The sequence below is a fragment of the Petromyzon marinus genome, chromosome 15, assembly GCF_048934315.1.
Source record: "Petromyzon marinus isolate PM22_M1 ecotype Great Lakes invasive population chromosome 15, UKy_Petmar_22M1.pri1.0, whole genome shotgun sequence".
Classification (NCBI taxonomy): Eukaryota; Metazoa; Chordata; class Hyperoartia; order Petromyzontiformes; family Petromyzontidae; genus Petromyzon; species Petromyzon marinus.
In genome coordinates, this window is record NC_133681.1 from 14,513,561 (window position 1) to 14,533,683 (window position 20,123).

At 41.3% G+C, this 20,123-nt stretch overlaps 1 protein-coding gene across 3 annotated transcripts; it reads right to left on the reverse strand.

The window, feature by feature from the left end:
* Window positions 1-946: 946 nt before the first annotated feature.
* CLN8 (CLN8 transmembrane ER and ERGIC protein) lies at window positions 947-14,478 on the reverse strand. Of its 3 annotated transcripts, none has more exons than XM_032954986.2 (4): window positions 14,071-14,478; window positions 9,220-9,466; window positions 7,923-8,224; window positions 947-6,683 (listed from the first exon to the last, which is right to left on the reverse strand). In XM_032954986.2, the coding sequence occupies exons 1-4, from the start codon at window positions 14,074-14,076 to the stop codon at window positions 6,366-6,368; spliced, it is 873 nt and encodes a 290-aa protein (XP_032810877.2). In that variant the 5' UTR covers window positions 14,077-14,478; the 3' UTR covers window positions 947-6,365. The 3 variants fall into 3 exon arrangements, with proteins under 3 accessions (XP_032810877.2, XP_032810878.2, XP_075923438.1); XM_032954987.2 differs by having other exon boundaries at window positions 14,113-14,477; XM_076067323.1 differs by lacking the exon at window positions 14,071-14,478 and adding an exon at window positions 13,387-14,061.
* Between the last annotated feature and the right edge of the window lie 5,645 nt (window positions 14,479-20,123).

The window sequence follows — 20,123 nt, forward strand, 5'->3', positions numbered from 1 at the left end:
AGCACCATGTATAGAAACGGGTGTTGTAGGCTGCTGCAGGGATACGTTTTCATCAAACGTGGAGTATATTACTACATTTTTTAACCATTTTTATTTTACCAGGTAAAGCCCATTGAGCGTTTTAGCTCTTTTTCAGAAGCGACCTGGCCACAAATGATATCTCAAAAAAGTGGCTTGTGGGATGTATAGCAGCCAAATTCTCTAAACGCATGTTTCTACATGTGGAGGGAAAAACCGGAGGACCTGGATAAATCTTCACGCGACTACGCGGTGACATGCAAACTCGAAATATACAGGCGTCAAGGGTCGGGATTGAACCCACGACCTCCATGGTATACCACGCGAGGAAGTTAACATTTCGCCACTGCGGCGTCCAGTAAAATCCAGTGTTGTACCGTATTGTACATCTATGGTCCCGTGTCTATGGTCTCCAATCAGATGGGCGTGAGAAAGTGTGTTCAATACACCCCCATAACTCACATGGCAAGGGGAGGCCCTCAAAAAAGCGAATTGACAAAAGGGATGTACATGCAAATGGACATGATCCAAAACAGCTGTTCTCAAGACACTGCCGAGGCATTTCCCTTTCCACTGTTCCTGCCCCCACCATTCACCAGCAGGCTGGGATACAGTATTCACCCACTGAGCTCCCCGTGGTGTGTAAGGCTTGCTTGCACTATCAAGGGTTCTCACAGGCACACAAGTGACAGTGTGACATTTTCAGTCAACATGCGTCTTACCCTTTCCCAAAACCCCATCCCCCATTCTCCCATCCCCCATGCAAAGTGCACGAGATTAAGAGATTAAAATCAAGCTTGGGGAGTGTTGCTGGAAGGGGTGGGTATATGTATGTATGTTGAACTTCTTTCGACACTTACGTATATAGCCAACCGTGTTAATCGGAGGTGCAGAGGAAGGACAACAAAATAAACACAAAAAGCAAATATAAGGAATTGAGTTTTAAATTTATTCCAACCCGTAATACTTTGCGATGTCCTCTTTAGAGTACTGCTCGTTTATTAACATCCACTGTCACGTGGTGCATTACAATTAACAGCCAAAAGGGTCATGTGATACTTTGATTGTCAATATAAGCGTACCCTTTATAGGAGCTACTGGAAGATGCTAAGTTCAGCCGGAACAATGGTACATGTACACAATGCCTGATTACTAACTTAAATAATTCTGGCATGTGAATAATTTAATTAGGCATTGTGTTTGTGGTGACAGATTGCATTATCTTTTAGAGCCACTCCTGATATACTTGACTTGTTTTAAGATCCTTATAATTAAGAGTGGCGTCATCACACTCGGATGTTGGAAAACATAGTGTCCTTACTCAATTCGGGTAGTAATGACACTAAAACTACCGTAAATCCTTACCACTATTGCAGTTGAACCTGGGCAGGTAAAAGAACACCACAAAACAGTTCAACAGTACTATGAGAATCAAGTTAAATGCAAAAACATTGGGCAGCAATGGCAAAAACAAGTGTTCTCCATACTATACCATATATTATCAGTTTAAATGAAAACTTTTTTACAATGTGGACAAAATTCTATGTACTGACACTTTAAGGATTCAACACTACACGAACATATAAAAAAAAGTTTAAACAAATATTTTCTCCAAATAGTGCTGTCGGCATCACGAAGCACATTAGTCAAAAACACAGCCGACTCTCTGTGTTGTATTGCATTTTAGTTCCATGTTTACTAGGTTTGTTTTCTCATTCATTTGTACCTGATGATGGTTGATTGTGTTGCAATCGAAACGGCGTATTCTATTATTAATTTAATTAATTTCTACGTGACTTTACCGAAAGAACCAAAGAGTAATTCCTGCAGTCACGAAAGCTTCGAATCTGGCAATATTATTCACGTGAGTTTTTTTTTTATATAATTGTGTACCACTGCCAACGCAGTATCAACAAATAATGTGTTTAATGTATCGGTATCATGTCATGCGACACATAATCCATTTGGATCTCTCGGACTGCAATGTAACCCTTCGCATTGTTGAACGCCCTATAGAAATGAACACCGCAGCTGCCTCCGAGATCCTTTCAAGTGACCTGTTACACACAGGAACAGGTAACTTGAGGGGGGACAGCACTTTCCCACCCACTCTGGTACTAAAAGTAATGTTCCGTCACGTGGCAGTGAAATCAACATTTTAAGTTCTCTGATTTGGAGTGTAACTATAGTGCTGAATCGCATTTATTTCAATTGTTATTTTTTGTCATTTGCGACTGGGCTCAAACTATCAACTCACAACAATTTAGAATCCAGTTTAATCACAGGCAGCTTCCTAAGTCTAAATTCAGTATCTTAGCAGTGCCAGCTCAGAGCTGATCAAAGTCACAACGCTACCTTACTAGGTTATATTTGATCAAACACTAAATCAACATATAATACAAAATATCTTGTTACATTTTTAAAAACAAATTATCATCATAAACCGAGATCAGGAAATGATTAGAAAATGTGATATTGCTATAACACAGCAGAGATGTATTTACTTGATTAACTCAGTAAAATCTGTGGTACCTAAACATCGTCTAAATATACCACTGTCATATTCTTAGCTCTTTCGGTAAAGTCACGTTGAAGGGAAACAATAAAATAATAAAATATATATTATTATTTTATTGTTTTCCTTTCGGTAAAGTCAACGTGATTTTACCGAAAGAGCTAAGAATATGAATTACTGCAGTCACGAAAGCTTTAAATCAAAATTTATACCACTGTCATGTTAAGTTTGCACATTTGTAAATAAACCTATTTAGCACGTAAGGCCCACTGAGCTATATAGCTCTTTTTCAGAAGCAACCTGCCCACAAATGATATCTCAACGAAGTGGCTTATCATGTGGAAATGTATTTCAACCAAATACTCGAAAAGTATGTTTATTCTAAATGTGGAGGGGAAAACCAGAGGACACGGAGAAAATTCCACACGACCACGGGGAGAACATGCAAACTCCAAACATACAGCAGGCATCAGGGTCGGGATCGAACCCAAGACCTCCTGCATACCAGGCGAGGTAGTTAACATCTCGCCACCGTGGCACCCCACATCTCAAACTCATTAAGATTGAGTTTATTTGATTTGTTATATACGGGTGACTCCTGTCTACCCACTATTTTATCAGAGATCTGCGGTGTGTAACACATACTTTAAAAAAACATCTGCATAATAAAATTAAACCTTCCATTGAAAGTATTGAAATTATTTAAATATTACACTCGAAGGTTTAGAGAAACTCAAGCAAATTTAAAATTAGTGTCATTCCAATATAGTATCGTTACATTTTTCATTGTGCAACAGTTATGGGAAAAGTACTAAATTTAACTAAACTACAAAAAAGTATACAATTACAGCTTTTAATAAGTTGTGCATTTTACCTAGATCTAAAACATAATTCACAATATTGCAGCGATCATAGAATGTTTAACAAAACCCCGACTGACATGAAGCAAGTGTAATCACAAACCTGTTCCTAAATGCCTATTTTACATACAAGACAATGCATTAGAATTTGCAGTAAAAAAACTGAAGCTGTATTTACGTGCAGCTATAAATACATTATATTATTTTGTATCAAAATGCCTTAATTATATGTTTCTAAAAGGGAAAAAAACTTGCTTTAATGATGTCACATCAGTTAAACGTCAAACAATGGCCTAGAGCATGCACATAATGGCTTGATCATATTCACGTGAAAAGCTGTTTGAAATGTTAAATTAAATGTACGTATTTTGTCATCTACTCTAGTCCAACTTGCATGCAAGTCTTAAACAAAATAAATATACCAGAGTATTTTACGCCACAAATCCACAGCATTTAATGCAAATCATATTTTTAGCGAGATGGATTGTCAATACTCTTTGGTTCTTTCGGTAAAGTCACGAAGGTAAAAATAAAATCAATCAAATCACGACGTTTCGGAAGCAACACAAGCTTCCATCATCAGGCGGGACAACCACAGCAAAAAAATAATTATGTAGTGGTTGTCCCGCCTGATGACGGAAGCTTGTGTTGCTTCCGAAACGTCGTGATTTGATTAATTTTATTTTTAATTTTTATTTTTACCTACGTGACTTTATCGAAAGAACCAAAAGAGTATGGATCATTGCAGTCACGAAAACTTCAAACATAGAACAGATTCATATTCTTAGTTCTTTCGGTAAAGTCACGTTGAAGGGAAACAACAAAATAATAAAATATATATAAAACAATAAACATTTCTCACGACGTTTCGACCATAACACAAACGGTCGTCTTCAGGTGTGTCGGTTTGCATAAATTGTTTTATATATATTTAATTATTTTGTTGTTTCCCTTCAACGTGACTTTACCGAAAGAACTAAGAATATGAATTACTGCAGTCACGAAAGCTTTAAATCAAAATCTAGAACAGATTGTCAAGGCAAATGAGTGATGGCAATGTTTGGGGAGAATTCCATCCAGCAGTGAATAGACCATTGCGGCTGCTAATGAGGATTTTAACATAAATGCCAACCTAAAATTCACATAGCCACATTTAAACTCTCATCAGTGGGAGTTGCTTCATTCTACTCTGCTGCCTCAGCTATCTCTCATGTGCAAAGCCTTGTTCAAGACACAAATTATCTACTCACAACCAAATTCAACGCCTACAAAGTCAATGCTAAGAGTCTTAACCACGTTTACACGACATGCCTGTAAACTGTAAACTACGTTTTTCACAGAGGTAAAAAAACATGACTGAGATCAATTCAAATATACAGTACATCGATGTTTTCTTTACCTTTGTAAGCTGCATTTCCAGTTGCATTCATGAAATTCATTACCTTTTTCACCTGTTAAAATTATAAAGGTATTATCACTCAATAAGTGTGTTATTGCTTGATTTACACTGCCTACAATCATCATAATTTATAGCAAATGTGTTGGTGTTTGCTCTTGATCTATTTGACATTCCCAGTAGCACGTGATGTTTAGCAGCAAGACAAATTATAGTTATACCGTTATTGCAGCAAATAACAGTCGATCATGTATAATACCAAACAAAACAATTAAACAAAAACTACCACCTAAAACCAGCTACCATATACACATTCTTAAACAACTGTTTACAAGCAGCACACTGTATGTAAATATTAGTTTTTAGATCGTCATGATTGATAGATTGAAATATGCATATTACAATCTACTAATAAAGTATTTTAGTACACATCATACATTAATAAATTATCCGAATATCAAAGTGATTTGATGTTAATGCAGTAACTGAGTATTTTCTAAACCCTACGCTTGCATCCCACCACTCCATGTCCTGAAGATTTGACACTCCCTGGAAGTGACGGAGCTGGAAGGATGTAAAGGAGGATATAATCAAGGATTTTGAATGGCCTTGTAACAGACCATAATTTTCAAGAACAATAAAAAAAGAAATATCAGCTTAACATAACCCTATGGGATATGTAAAATTGCATGCAAAAACTGAGCTCGAATCAACATGCAATATTTCAAACAGGTAGCATTAATACATCACAGACGGCACCAGTAAGGAAAAATATGAAAGCTACAATTTGCATAAAGTGCACAACTTCTTGTTGCAAGTACCGGGCACCTAGACAAAGGATTCTTTAAGCTGAGGCCTAAGCACAAGTAAAGGTTAGAAGCATGTATCTTGGGGATCTGTTCCAACAGATGCCACTCTCCCAGTCTGAATTAATTGGGTCTATTATTGGCCATTATAAAAAGCATCAATCATTGCTCGAGTCTAAGCTATTTGGAAGCACTTGTCAAAACTCAGTTGAACACGTAGGCTCTCGTGACGAATATTATCCAGAAGAGGTCTTTTGGGGTTAGATTACGTAAATGTAAATGTCATTAAACCACACAGCCAATTAGTAAGGTTTGTCACGTAAACAAAACGTGCCAATTAGTTACGAGTGTTGGAGAGTAAACCCACAACATTTACAATTCGAGTACGACGTTTCGCCAGTTCGAACTGACCGCAGTAGTCAAACACCGCGAAAATGTTGCATGTCATCATGCACATCTGAGGCTTTCAATCTGATCACTAAAAATACATTTGAGTCACCAGTGTCATCTGTAGGATCAAAGTTTAATACCCATGTGCCTTATTCTTAGCTCTTTCGGTAAAGTCACGTTGAAGGGAAACAATAAAATAATAATATATATATAAAACAATAAAAATTCTCACGACGTTTCGACCATAACACAAACGGTCGTCATCAGGTGACTTTACCGAAAGAGCTAAGAATATGAATTACTGCAGTCACGAAAGCTTTAAATCAAAAGCCATGTGTCTTGCTTAAAAACAAAACAGGAGCATGAACACAGCTGCAATCCTACGAATTCTTCTTGTTAATCACATCTGCAACTTTGTGGCCATTTCTGTTCACGTCTTTATTGGCAAAGTTCCAATCAACAGGGTTTGCCAACTGCAAAGTCTTCTTGTAGGTCCAGTATGGGTTGAGATAGACTGTGAGCACAAGCAGGCCCGTGTAGAAAATGACCAATGTCGGGAGAGACACATGATTCACAAGGTCCTGCCGATTTCTCCAGCTTTCCCACCACAAGTAGTAGGTGAGGAACATCCGGCCGTGGAACATGTGGATCATCACCATCTGGTTGACTCTCCAGAGCAGAGTTTTGGCATAGCCAGCCTGCAGACACGAAAGGATTTAAATCAACAAATCTACTTTCATCGAGTGTGTTTTGCATCAAAATACTGCACGCCGATAAGACAAGCAGTAAGCAGATGAATTTATAATACATAAATGGCATTTTGTTCTCTACATTTATTTATAAACACTAGCTTCCGTCTAAATAAAGTATATTTTCTATCAAAATAATGCACACTATTAAGGCAAGCACTGTCAACGAGACATATTTCCTAATTTACGATGTTTGTTGTACATAGCAAGTCACTCAAGTTGTAAGCGTTTTTTTTGCATCAAAATACTGCGCACTATTCGGATAAGCACTGCCAAGAGGACACAGCAACACCGCATAAATTACAGCGTTGGCTATCTAAGCTATTTGGAAGCACTGGTCAAAACTCAGTTGAGCACGTACGCTCTCGTGACGAATATTACAGCGCTTGTGATTGTAAAGTAACCCTCTGAAACGTAATTGCCATTGAGAGGGCTACTCACACAAAACACGTGGAATGGTAACGTTTACGCTGAACATTTCAAACCTAATCGGTGGTGACTGGCTAAATCAGGTTGGGCAAGCAGGGTGGGGGGGGTACACAATTGTGGAGTAACTTGGCTGTGCATGTACTTAAAGACAACCGGGCATTCACAGCTGAGCACAGAAACACCAATCACTGCAACATGAACTCAGCATGCTCGTTGAACAATGCAGTCTCTAAATATACAGGCATAAGGATCGGGATCAAACTCAGTTAAAGCTATATTTGACAGAAGGATTGTAAAATTACGTTCCATATAATCAATTACACCTCAGTGATAAGAGCTGTTATATGACAAGCAAAAGTGGAAGAAGCAAATAATTACAGGCCTTTGGTGATTTTAGTACCAGTTGTGGAAGAGCTTACCCAAAATAGAATGAATGCATATATATTAATGAGTTCAACAGTATATTAAAGTAATTTTTAGACAGCATATGAATAAAGGAAGTGAAGTGACAAAAATAGTGTCCCAAGCACAATTTAAGTTCTCAAGTTTGCTTATTGTCATTTGTACTTAAATATTGCCTACACTGTTTTGTTTGTCCACATTGCACTTGGTCTGCAATCACTTCCATAATGAGTGATTCTCTTGTAATTATCTCAAATGCCCCTTTTGTTTCAATGCCCTTGAGATGTACTGCGTTGGATGCGTGGTATAAACATATATATTTTAAATTTATGATGATGATGAAGAGCTGTACAGAACCTTGAGCAGCATCCAGGAGATGCAGGTGAACGGGGTGCTCATTTCCAGGAGGAGGATCACAATGGCCAAGTAGTGGCCTGTGGAGTCCCAGAGCACCATGGTGAGGAAGCCACCAGCGCTGAGAGCGTGGTGGACTGCCAATCCCAGGTCGAGGCCGCCGAACACGGCGCTTGACACGTGCAGGGCGAGGTTTTCGAAAAGGAAGAAGCCCACGGTGGTGAGGATGAGCGCCCAGCTCCACCAGCACTGCCGCCAAACTAGACCCTCGAAGAGCCAGCGATCGGCGAGCAGTGTCCACAGCCCTGCCCCCCCCGCCCCCCCGCGCACGCAAAAACAAAGGTAACGTGTCATCAGACGCATCGCAAGAAGCTGCTGCATCTAAGCCCCACAGATTACAGTGATTACGTTTCACAATAGGTAGAAAAATGATCTTCAAAATAACTTGACATTAAACTCCAAGAAAACCTATAACTGTAAACTATGGCATTCACGCTACAACCTGTGAATGTACCGCTGTCGTTAATGACTATTTTGAAACTAAGTGTTTAAACTTTAAATAACTTGATAATAGGTTTTTCCACTTTTTTCTGGCAACAAAACAGGTGTTAAGATGTTAAAACACCAAACTGAAACCTTTTACAAGGCATCATGTCTGCATTAACCACAGTACTTGTGGTCAGAATGCAAACAAAAAAACATACTCTGATAATATATGCATTGTCCTTGAAACAGATTGGTCCAGACCAGAGACAGCTTTCTTTTGAGCCTCGTCTCAAACGGTGTTAGATCAGAGGATGCCAAAAGACGTCCTCTGGTTTAAATAAATAACTTAAGCAACTTTTTAAATAATTGCTTAAGCAGGAAAACATTATTGAGATAGCCAATGCTTTAAAAAAAAATGTTAACTTTTATTTGGTAATTTTTTTAAATGGAAATTGTAAACCTCTTCAAATGAATCTTCATACTAAGTGATTGTCCGTTACTGTTCTGTATCATGTTAAAAAAAAACCCGAATAACATAAATTGCTAGTTTGCAGAACACATGTTAAATACTGTAATTACAGTCAAAAGCATTTCCCTTCAAAACATTATCTGTGAATTTATCACATTTTTGATAACGTGGCATCATGAGCTATCAAGTGCCTGATAAGCGGATTCAAGGAGAAAATGTAAAAACCAACATTGCTATCAGTAGCTTCTACAAACACACGAGCAATGTATGTGTGTTGAACTTCTTTCGCGCAACTAAGTAGCAAACCGTGCTCAGCAATGAAGGTCTTAAGGAGATTGCCACCACCTGCGAAAGTTGCCTGCACCCCGAAAACGGCCCGCGTGGCTGCCAGGGACCAAAACGCGCGTTCTTGCGAGTGCAGGCTCTTGTAGGTAACGCTCAGTGCCTGGGAGACGAGGTGCGTGATCAGAAACACGCAGGAGTAGAGCGCAAAGCCGCCTACGATCACGGCCACGCGCACGTCCCACGCGCCGTAGTCCAGAGAGAGGAAGCTGCCGTCGGCGCGACCGTCTTCAGCTTCCGTCGTCATTTTCTGCATCGCCACGCCAGAAAGCAAATGAAGGATGAACAAGTGTTTTTTTTTTTTTTAAATGAATTTCATCACCGTATGAATACATTCTTAACTAAATGCAACAGGATTTTTTTTTTTTTTTTTACAAGGAGTAATATGCGATATTGCAAAGGGTAATATGCAATAAAGGGATATTAGAGGTAAATTAGCATATACAGGCATACGAAAAAATGGAAACGCCGTATTGATAACGTTATTTTTTTTTAAATTCAGTACAATTTTTACTAACTGTGGACAATTCCACTATAACGAGCAACTGCTTAGCTCTTATTCTAATTCATTGAAAAGCATTAAAGGTTGAACAAGAATGTAATAAAGTCGAGCATCGATGATCCGGCTGCCATGATTATTCGGCGGTGCCGGGCAGATCCGGCAAAACCGCCCCAGAGTCTGCGACCAGTCTGACGATCGGTGCCACGTGTGCGTGCCAAACAAAAAAAGTAGTCACGCTCGATTTCAGTGTCACATCATATACACAGCACATTATACACTGCACACAGCAACTTAAGGCAATTAAAATACTGCACGGATATACACCACCCCATGCAGAGTCTTTGAGATTAAAGTAGGATATTTATTTTTTGTCCATTTGTAAGTTGAGTCATGCCAATTTCAGATCGCAAACAAATTGAATATACAAACAAACATGTAACAACACGTAAAAACATGTCATACAAGAATGTGCAAAAATAAGCATATTTTATAACATGATTTAGTGAATTATCCGGCGTTTTTTTTTTAATCCGCCGCCTCTGACCCGAAACCGCTGGATAATCGATCTATCTACTTAACTCTACCTTAAACACTTTCGGTCATTTACATTTAAAATAACACCGAACCTCTACCACTCTTACGTCAAATGTAAGTGGCGTGTTGCCTCCACGCACAGCGGGTACAAGATTGAGTCGTCTGGTGGGGCACGAGAAGAGAACTGAACCCCATTCACGCGGCCTCGCACAGACAATGGGGGTCTCAAGTCCAGCCATTAAAAAAAAAACTGCAGAGTGGACCATTATGCAAATCCTTCTTTTAAGCACAAGCCAAACATATTGGTTTTATATAACGTATATAATACAGCGCGACTAATATACAGCACGTGTCGGCTTCACGAATATCATATAACTGATCTATTTTTGTCATTCCTGTATACATGTCCATCCATACCTGACAATCCCTTACCAGTGCCTACCTTATTACAGACCAATTTAGACCTTATTGGTCACCCCCGTGCCCTTATAAATCTCAAAGTTCATCCTACAAAGTCCCATCACAAGGGAGAAACACAGAGACATTTTTTTTTTTGCCTGTATTTCAACGTCTGTATGCCATATGAACCTGGAAACTTAATTTCCCTGCACAAGAATACGGGGTAAACCGTATGGGTTGACAGGCATATGCATGTCCATCTCCATATATATAAAAGGAAAAGTTGTGAATGTGTGTCTGTTCAAAATGTTTAGCGTACTTTCCGACATGCAACAAACTGGAAATTTGCCATGTGGGTACTTTCCAGACTGTACACCATGCAAAAATTATAAAAATACACTTTTGTGTTATTTTTTAGGGGGGGGAGCTCAATAATGCATTCATTTTTATTGCACGGCAAGTGAGCTGTGACGTCAAATCTGTCACGTGACCCTCGCACGTGGAAGCGTAACGCATTGTAGTGTAGCGGTTAGCGCGCCGCGCTACGAACCCGGCGACACGAGTTCGATTCCCGCTCACAGCCTCCACCGGTGACGATTATTTGAACCGCTCCTGGGCCTCCCCTAGGTCGACTCTGCCTCAAACGAGTAACTACTGTGGTGTGTGAACATCGCCACTGGGGAGACAAAGGCTGCCGGGCGTGGTGAATCCAAGTCCCGGGCGAAGCCGGGTAGTACAGCTAGTACTGCATATTTGAAAGCATAGCATGCAACAACTTTAATTGTCACGGACCCTTTGCCATCAGCATGCCATCCAGCTCTGAGAGAAATGCAGGTCAATGATGTTGTGAAACTAGCCCCATGGCTATTATGCCCAGATGTGAAGGTTCTACAGACTGTGTATAAAAACATATTTGCCGCCACCACTCAAATAACACTCAATACACATACAACTATTTAAAGGAAATTCACTTGAGTTACCATTAATCAGGCAATGATCAAACATGTCTGTAAGTGGCTCAAGACCATAAGTATCACGAAGATCAAATATTTTATTCCAGTAATTACGCTGATGCATTAAATAATCAGCACGTTATTTCTTAAGCTCACCAGATTTAACATTTTACAAGTCTCACAACGTTTGCTCAATAGCTGCCTTATTGTGTGTAATCAAAAAGACAAACGCTACTAGATAATTCACATGCACCTTTAAAAAACCACACTATATGACACTGTTTGCCTGTGCAGATGGGCAGTGTACTGGTTACAATTACAAACCCATTCGTGAATCACACTTGTATGCCTTTGTGGCTTAAAGCTGATGGGATTCCACCAGTTTAGCTGTGAGAAACTGGTGGATTTTCATGTGATGAACTGGTGGGACCCCACTTGCCAAATAAACTGCAGTACATACATGCTGCTTCTGGAAACTGGTCAAGTCTTCTGCTTTTGACAGCTTGCTTATATGTAGCAATTAACGGGACAAGGATATGGCCCGCAAAGTTGTGCTATTTCTGTGACCAGTCACAAGCTAATCCCTCAGCTATTTCAATGCTAAATTCTCCTGTTTGATTTGTACTAGGTGCCTCTGTGGATGTGTAGGCTTTGACTTTAACATAGCTATTTCTGTGACCAGTCACAAGCTAATCCCTCAGCTATGTCAATGCTAAATTCTCCTGTCTGATATGTAAACCCCTTTGTCAAGGTGCCTCACTTCTCTCAACCAGCTTAAAAGAGGCTACGAATCTTAACAAGGTTCATTGAAGCTCTGTCGTCCCGACAGGTTTGTTCCTTTCACCTGAAGAAGGCCGCTTGTGTTGTGGCCGAAACGTCGTGAGAATTTTATTGTGTTATTTTATTTTATTCTCATTCTACGTGACTTTACCGAAAGAACCAAAGAAGATGAATCCTTGCAGTCACGAAAGCTTTAAATCGAAACCAATAATACGTACAGCATTGTCATGTAAAACGATATGACCAACTCTGCTGACATGTCCACATTTCTGTGGCTGATATATATATTATGGTAACAGGTTGTGTAAGTAGTGTATGAGTGTGTATTTAAAGCCCAACATCAAACCAATAAATCCTTAAGGTCTGTCACCCCGATGTCAGTAAAAACAAATGACATTGGGACAATCGAATCGGTTTTTGACATGAGTGTACTGCCAGGTGTAATTGCTCTTTAGCAAGCCACTGCTGTATTGGGTGGGTGGGGGGGGGGCTTCCAACACCATACGGGGTTATTTGACCATACTTCACCACGCTGGTCAGTGCGGGCTGGTGGAGGCAGGCACAGCATAGAAAGACAGCACAAGAATGGAGATTGCTGCACTTATTTTCCAAAAACATTCGTTCAGGTTCAACTTTCAAGCGGGGTCAAAGACCGGCCACAGCATCGCAGGAGCGGGGTTATCTCAACAACAGTCGCACGTGAACTCATTTAAAACTCAATGTCAAAATGTCCTCATCACGCGTGCAACAATGATTGTATGAGTGTACAGTGTTCTAACGACGGTTGCGGTGCGGTGGCTAAGTGGTTATGCGATGAACCAGGCCATACAGGAAGGCTTGCCATTGCTGGACAAGGCTGTTGATGACATTTAGTAAGAGGCGAGTGAGTGATTTCTTCAAATCAACTCACACTGACCGGGAGAGAATCAAGTATGGAAGTAAGGTCCAACAACTTGGGGAGGGGGGTGGAAACCTTCATCCACTCTCGCAGATGTTAACTACCTCGCCTGGTATGCAGGAGGTTTTAGTGGCTTCGACATTCGGAGTTTGCGGCGTCTCTCCCCCCTGTGGCACCACCACCAGCACCACCACCACCACCACGTGTCGACTCAACAGCACGCGCGTTCATAAAGACTACTTTGGCTGCGAGTTAATGTCCTAACCTACTGTATAAGCCCAACAGCGTTGAGCATTTGCGATGGCCAGGCAGCTTCTATATATATATCTCAGCGGGGGCCTTACCTGGTTGATACAAATTAAAGAAAAAGTAAAGTTTAAAGTTTTATCCGGCACGTGGATGGAGCAAATTGTTACGCTACAAGCGTGCGATGCGCAAGTTGGATTTCCTACAACGCATGGGCCCCAGCGCAATGGAAAGCGACGGCGCACGGTAACCCCTCCCCCCCTCCCCCGAGCGGACCAATGGGATTGCAGCTTCGAACGGTCACGCGCACGCCTCAGCCAATCGAGATGCGAGCACGACGCCGCCGCGCCCGATGCGCTCTAGCAAATGCAAATGTAGATTTTCCCACGTTAGCCGACACAATAATTAATCTGTACTTTTGTTGTCCGCCTGTGTTAGCGTAATTAAAAGAGTTTAGAGCACATTCCATTGCCACACGAGTTCAAACAACAAGTTATTGAAACGTATAACAAGTAAAAATCGACACAAATTTTTAGGCTTACCTGCATGCGATTATTAAATGGTACGTATACTCGAGTACTTACAACTGAATGTGCAGTCTTAAAAAGGTGGTACTTCAGTGACTAACTAAAAGCGGCGTTTAAGTTACATTGAAGAAGTAAAAAAAACTCCCAATAAATTAAAAAGCAGTCGCCCGAGTGAGTCCCAACAGCAGTCAACTCTCATCACATTCCCCTGTCACGCGACTCTAAAAACGTCGCATGATTTTTGGAATCGATTCCAAAAAAAGGCTTCCCGATTACCCCTAACGTGGTGGCTGCAGTGGATCGATTCGGCGGAGCTCGATTTAACTTAGCGTGGCGACCTAATGGGAATCGATGTCAACGACACCGAAGTGAAATACCCCCGATACCAGAATCGATATTGATTTGCTCCTGGAGGAATCCGATGATCTATAAGGATTCATCTTCTTTGGTTCTTTCGGTAAAGTCACGTAGAATGAGAATAAAATAATTAATTAACGAAATAAAACAACACAATGAAATTATCACGACGTTTCTGCCACAACACAAGCGGCCTTCTTCAGGTGAAATGAACAAACCTGTCAGGAGGACAGAGCTTCAATGAACGCTGCTAAGATTCGTATCCTCTTTTAAGCTGGTTGAGAGAAAGTGAGGCACCTTGACAAAGGGGTTTACAAATCAAACAGGATAATTTAGCATTGAAATAGCTGAGGGATTAGCTTGTGACTGGTCACAGAAATGGCTATGTTAAAGTCAAAGCCTACACATCCACAGAGGCACCTAGTACAAATCAAACAGGAGAATTTAGCATTGAAATAACTGAGGGATTAGCTTGTGACTGGTCACAGAAATGGCTATGTTAAAGTCAAAGCCTACACATCCACAGAGGCACCTAGTACAAATCAAACAGGAGAATTTAGCATTGAAATAACTGAGTGATTAGCTTGTGACTGGTCATATAAATAGTTATGTTAAAGTCAAAGCCTACACATCCACAGAGGCACCTAGTATAAATCAAACAGGAGAATTTAGCATTGAAATAGCTGAGGGATTAGCTTGTGACTGGTCAGAAATAGCTATGTTAAAGTCAAAGCCTACACATCCACAGAAGCACCTAGTACAAATCAAACAGGAGAATTTAGCATTGAAATAGCTGAGGGATTAGCTTGTGACTGGTCACAGAAATGGCTATGTTAAAGTCAAAGCCTACACATCCACAGAGGCACCTAGTACAAATCAAACAGGAGAATTTAGCACTGAAATAGCTGAGTGATTAGCTTGTGACTGGTCATATAAATAGTTATGTTAAAGTCAAAGCCTACACATCCACAGAGGCACCTAGTACTAATCAAATAGGAGAATTTAGCACTGAAATAGCTGAGTGATTAGCTTGTGACTGGTCATAGAAATAGCTATGTTAAATACTCTGGTTCTATTCGGTAAAGTCACGTAGGTAAAAAATAAAACAACAAAAATCACGACGTTTTGGCCACAACACAAGCGGCCTTCATCAGGTGAAGGGATCAGGCTGTCTCGAGGACAGCGTTGGAGTGAAACACAGCCACGCTCAGACCGCGACCTTTAAGCTGTGTGCAAGGAAACAAGGTGCCTTGACAAAGGAATTAGCATCAAAATTAGCATTTGATTGGCCGACTTAGCATAGAGGTGGTGTACGTGCGGGTGGACTTGCCGTTTGGCGCGGGGGGGAGGGGGAGCTTACCCATTGATGGTGTGAAAAGGGAATTTTTAAGAGCTGCGAAAGTTTGGGGTACCACTACTTGAAAAATATACTGTACCATTGAAAATTAGTTTAATGTTTGGTTCGATTTAGAACATCTTTCCAATGGTTGCTTAATTTGAAACCCTCCTCTCGGTTGAAATTGTGTCTGTGTTTGTAGATCTGAATTGCCTCGTGAACAAATCTCTGATAAAAACCCGTGGGTTTGCAGAGAACCTTCGTATCGGAGAAAATTATATCGTGATCACCCACAGCGTTGTAACAATGATCAGCTACGGCAGAAGAATTCGTTTTGCCGTGTTTCAAATCTGATTTGTGCTCACGAATTCGGTCAGAGACATGTCGCTTTGTCTCCCCGATATAGCAATCATCGCAGGTACAACTCAATTTGTAAACCCCAGGGTACTGTTAGTCAGGAATGACATCCTTCACGGATGGGATCAGATCACGAATTTTGTGTACTGTATTGAACCGGACCTGGATCTTGTGTTTGTTTCGAATTTTGGAAATCTTTTTAGTAACGCCTGCTATATATGGTAGTGTGATGGTTTTGACCGGAGTATCAAGTGGTTGTTTCTGTATGGAGGGAGAAACAGCTTGGCGGGTGGTACGGTCAGAGTATCCGTTCCTCTTGAGGGCCAGGTGTACATGTTTTAAATCACTGGTCAGGTGGTGTTGGTCCGAAATGCAATGAGCCCTATGGTATAAAGTTTTGATGAGAGAATTATTTTGGGCTGGGTGGTGGTGGGAATCAGGTTTCAAGTAGCAATCTGTGTGGGTGGGTTTCCTGAAGACAGAATGCCCCAATGAGCCATCAGGTCTCCTCTCAAACAGAACATCTAAGAATGGTAGCTTGCCATCTTTCTCCACTTCCATGGTGAATTTGATGACGGGATGTCTGGAATTGATGTGGTGTAGGAAAAGGTTCAGAGCTGGGAGGCCATGTGGCCAAATGACGAAAGTGTCATCTACATATCTCTTCCACAGGGAAGGTTTGAAGGTGGAAGTCTGGATGGCGTCTGATTCAAATTTCTCCATGAAAATATTGGCTATCACTGGTGACAAGGGGGATCCCATGGGGGTACCCTCATTTTGTTTGTAGAAGGAGCCATTCCAAGTAAAGTAGGTATTGTTGAGGCAGTGCCTAACCAGTGCAGGTGTATCAGGGTCTAGTCCATGTTGGACCAAATTTTCAACTATTTCAATGGTGTCAGGTACTGGGACCTTGGTGAACAAAGAGACCACATCGAAGCTGACAAGGATAACGTCAGGGGACGATATCCTTGTCAGCTTCGATTCTAAACAAACACAAGATCCAGGTCCGGTTCAATACAGTACACAAAATTCGTGGTCTGATCCCATCCGTGAAGGATGTCATTCCTGACTTACAGTACCCTGGGGTTTACAAATTGAGTTGTACCTGCGGTGATTGCTATATCGGGGAGACAAAGCGACATGTCTCCACAGAGGTGCCTCTGTGGATGTGTAGGCTTTGACTTTAACATAGCTATTTCTGTGACCAGTCACAAGCTAATCACTCAGCTATTTCAATGCTAAAATCTCCTGTTTGATTTGTACTAGGTGCCGCTGTGGATGTGTAGGCTTTGACTTTAACATAGCTATTTCTGTGACCAGTCACAACCTAATCCCTCAGCTATTTCAATGCTAAAATCTCCTGTTTGATTTGTACTAGGTGCCTCTGTTGATGTGTAGGCTTTGACTTTAACATAGCTATTTCTGTGACCAGTCACAAGCTAATCACTTAGCTATTTCAATGCTAAAATCTCCTGTTTGATTTGTACTAGGTGCCTCTGTGGATGTGTAGGCTTTGACTTTAACATAGCTATTTCTGTGACCAGTCACAAGCTAATCACTCAGCTATTTCAATGCTAAAATCTCATGTTTGATTTGTACTAGGTGCCTCTGTGGATGTGTAGGCTTTGACTTTAACATAGCTATTTCTGTGACCAGTCACAAGCTAATCACTCAGCTATTTCAATGTTAAATTCTCCTGTTTGATTTGTACTAGGTGCCTCTGTGGATGTGTAATCTTTGACTTTAACATAGCTATTTCTACGACCAGTCACAAGCTAATCACTCAGCTATTTCAATGCTAAATTCTCCTGTTTTATATGTAAACCCCTTTGTCAAGGTGCCTCACCTCTCTAAACCAGCTTAAAAGACGCTACGAATCTTGACGTTCATTGAAGCTCTGTCGTCCCGACAGGTCTGTTCCTTTCACCTGAAGAAGGCCACTTGGGTTGTGGCCGAAACGTCGTGAGAATTTTATTGTTATTGTTATTTTATTAATTTATTATTTTATTCTCATTCTACGTGACTTTACCGAAAGAACCAAAGAAGAGGAATCCTTGCAGTCACGAAAGCTTTAAATCGAAATCTATAAGGCTCTTTGCACAAATGTCAGGCAAAGGCAGCTCAAAACGAGTATTGAGCGAGGGATACCCGTGAACCACGCCCTTGAACTCTGAACAGAAGTTTGGATGAGATAAATTAAAGTTCTAAATTCACAACTCACGTTTGAGTTCGACCACCTGATGATCTGGCTACTTGTGTGTTGTAAGACCCTCCCACCACCCGACACAGCTGAACAAATTAAAGTGTCACGTTTACAAGCATTCACCGCGCTAATTATTATTCTGACTTTCTGGTTTCGTGACCTGAGTATGCTTGACGCACTGTCAAGCGAAACGTCGAATCTAATTGATGAATGCGATTGTGAGATTTGTTCCCGAACCTTCCTGTAAACTAAAACAACAATTAACGCGTTAAACGCTTTTAAAGGTGACAATGTATTTCGGATATTTCTGTTGGTGGAGAATTAGCCAGATCATTACGTGGCACGACGCTAATGATTCATTAGTGGTACGTATTACGCAACAATCATTTCACATAGAACTAAGAGAAGGTCCGTGGCTATAAACACCTGGAAGTTCATGATCAGTCCAATTAATACCGACTGCTTGACGATATACTGAATACTCTTTGGTTCTTTCGGTAAAGTAACGTAGGCAGCACGACGTTTCGATCGCAACACAAGCAACCGTCTTCAGGTGAAAAAGAGAGGGAAATCTGTTGAGGCAGGCTGTTTATAAAAGTTTTTAACATCTAACTTTTTTAATGTGTGGCTCTAAGTTTATTTTTTGACAGGAGGTTGAATTTAGCAATCAGGTTAACTTTACATTTGGTTGACATTGAAGTAGCCGAGGAAACTGTCATGTTATCTACGTGTGGTCCCAATCAGATGTGGACATTTTACGTTAGTGATAAGTGTGATTGTAAGAAAGTCTTGTCTAAATGATCAAGTTCAAATCGGAGCAGTCTTATTCTCTCCGAGATTAAAGCTAGGCTAGCCCTAAACAAGATCCGTTTAGCGTTAGGAGAAGTGACCGCAGCAGATGCCAATGTAATACCGATCGCCTTTGAATCAATGCTGGACTCCAAAGCAGGCCATGCAGCTGATGGAATGTGCCAAAAAAAACCCCATTATACCGTACAGTACTTGTTTATGTGGAGGCGAATACTATCGTTGGGAAGGGAGCGTGTTGTCCGTCTGCTTGTGTATTGTGAAACCCCATAACAGTGTTTATTCACAGCCAGCAGGAGGCTCTATGATCCCATGAATACACAAGGCGTCACCACGTCCAGTGCGGAGGGAACGGCAAGGGGTGGGTTGAGGGAGGATGACACGTCTTGCCACACGTGTGCACGATGGCTTCCTCCTCTGGTTAACTATACACGAATAGAGCCAGACCTTTGAACACGGGAGTCCTCCCCTTGGCAGCTGCCAGTCTGCAAGAATGAAAGTCGAAGGGTCGTAACGCACCGAGACACATTATTACACTTCGCTGCCTTTGCACCGCGTATGCGAACAGAGAATCGCTCTGCATTCGCCCCAAAACCCGCCGCCGCCCCCAACCCAGGTTTACAATATCAAAACATCGTCTTTTAAACGCGGCTGAGTCCCATGCGGCCCGGCCGTGGGTCTCGACTCGTCCCGCATGCCACGAGGCGTGTGACACGCCTTGCGTTTAAACTCCCGGTCCAGCTGATAAGCTCAGCAGTTCGGTTAATTTCAGTTCATTTATTAGCAGACGTCCGCACCCGAGTTGTCGGTTGACAACACCACCACCTCCAATGCCCCAGCAGCTGATCCGACTGCCAGGGCCCATAGGTAAACTCATCCCGTGAATGTGCGACTCTTCATCGGGCACTTTTGCGAGTCGTTTTGTGGTAACGAGTGATGTTGTTTCCTGCTGCAGGAGAGAATGTGCCCAGAGGCTTCATTCAGCACCGTGAACGTGACAAAAAGGGC

What these genes read in the sequence shown, in the direction of transcription:
- CLN8 (XM_032954986.2), bottom strand. An exon ending in GGTGCAGGCAACTTTCGCAG is followed by an intron (nt 8,225 to 9,219) that starts GTGGTGGCAATC and finishes CGGGGGGGGCAG; the next exon opens with GGCTGTGGACACTGCTCGCC. An exon ending in TCTCCTGGATGCTGCTCAAG is followed by an intron (nt 6,684 to 7,922) that starts GTTCTGTACAGC and finishes TCGTGTCTGCAG; the next exon opens with GCTGGCTATGCCAAAACTCT.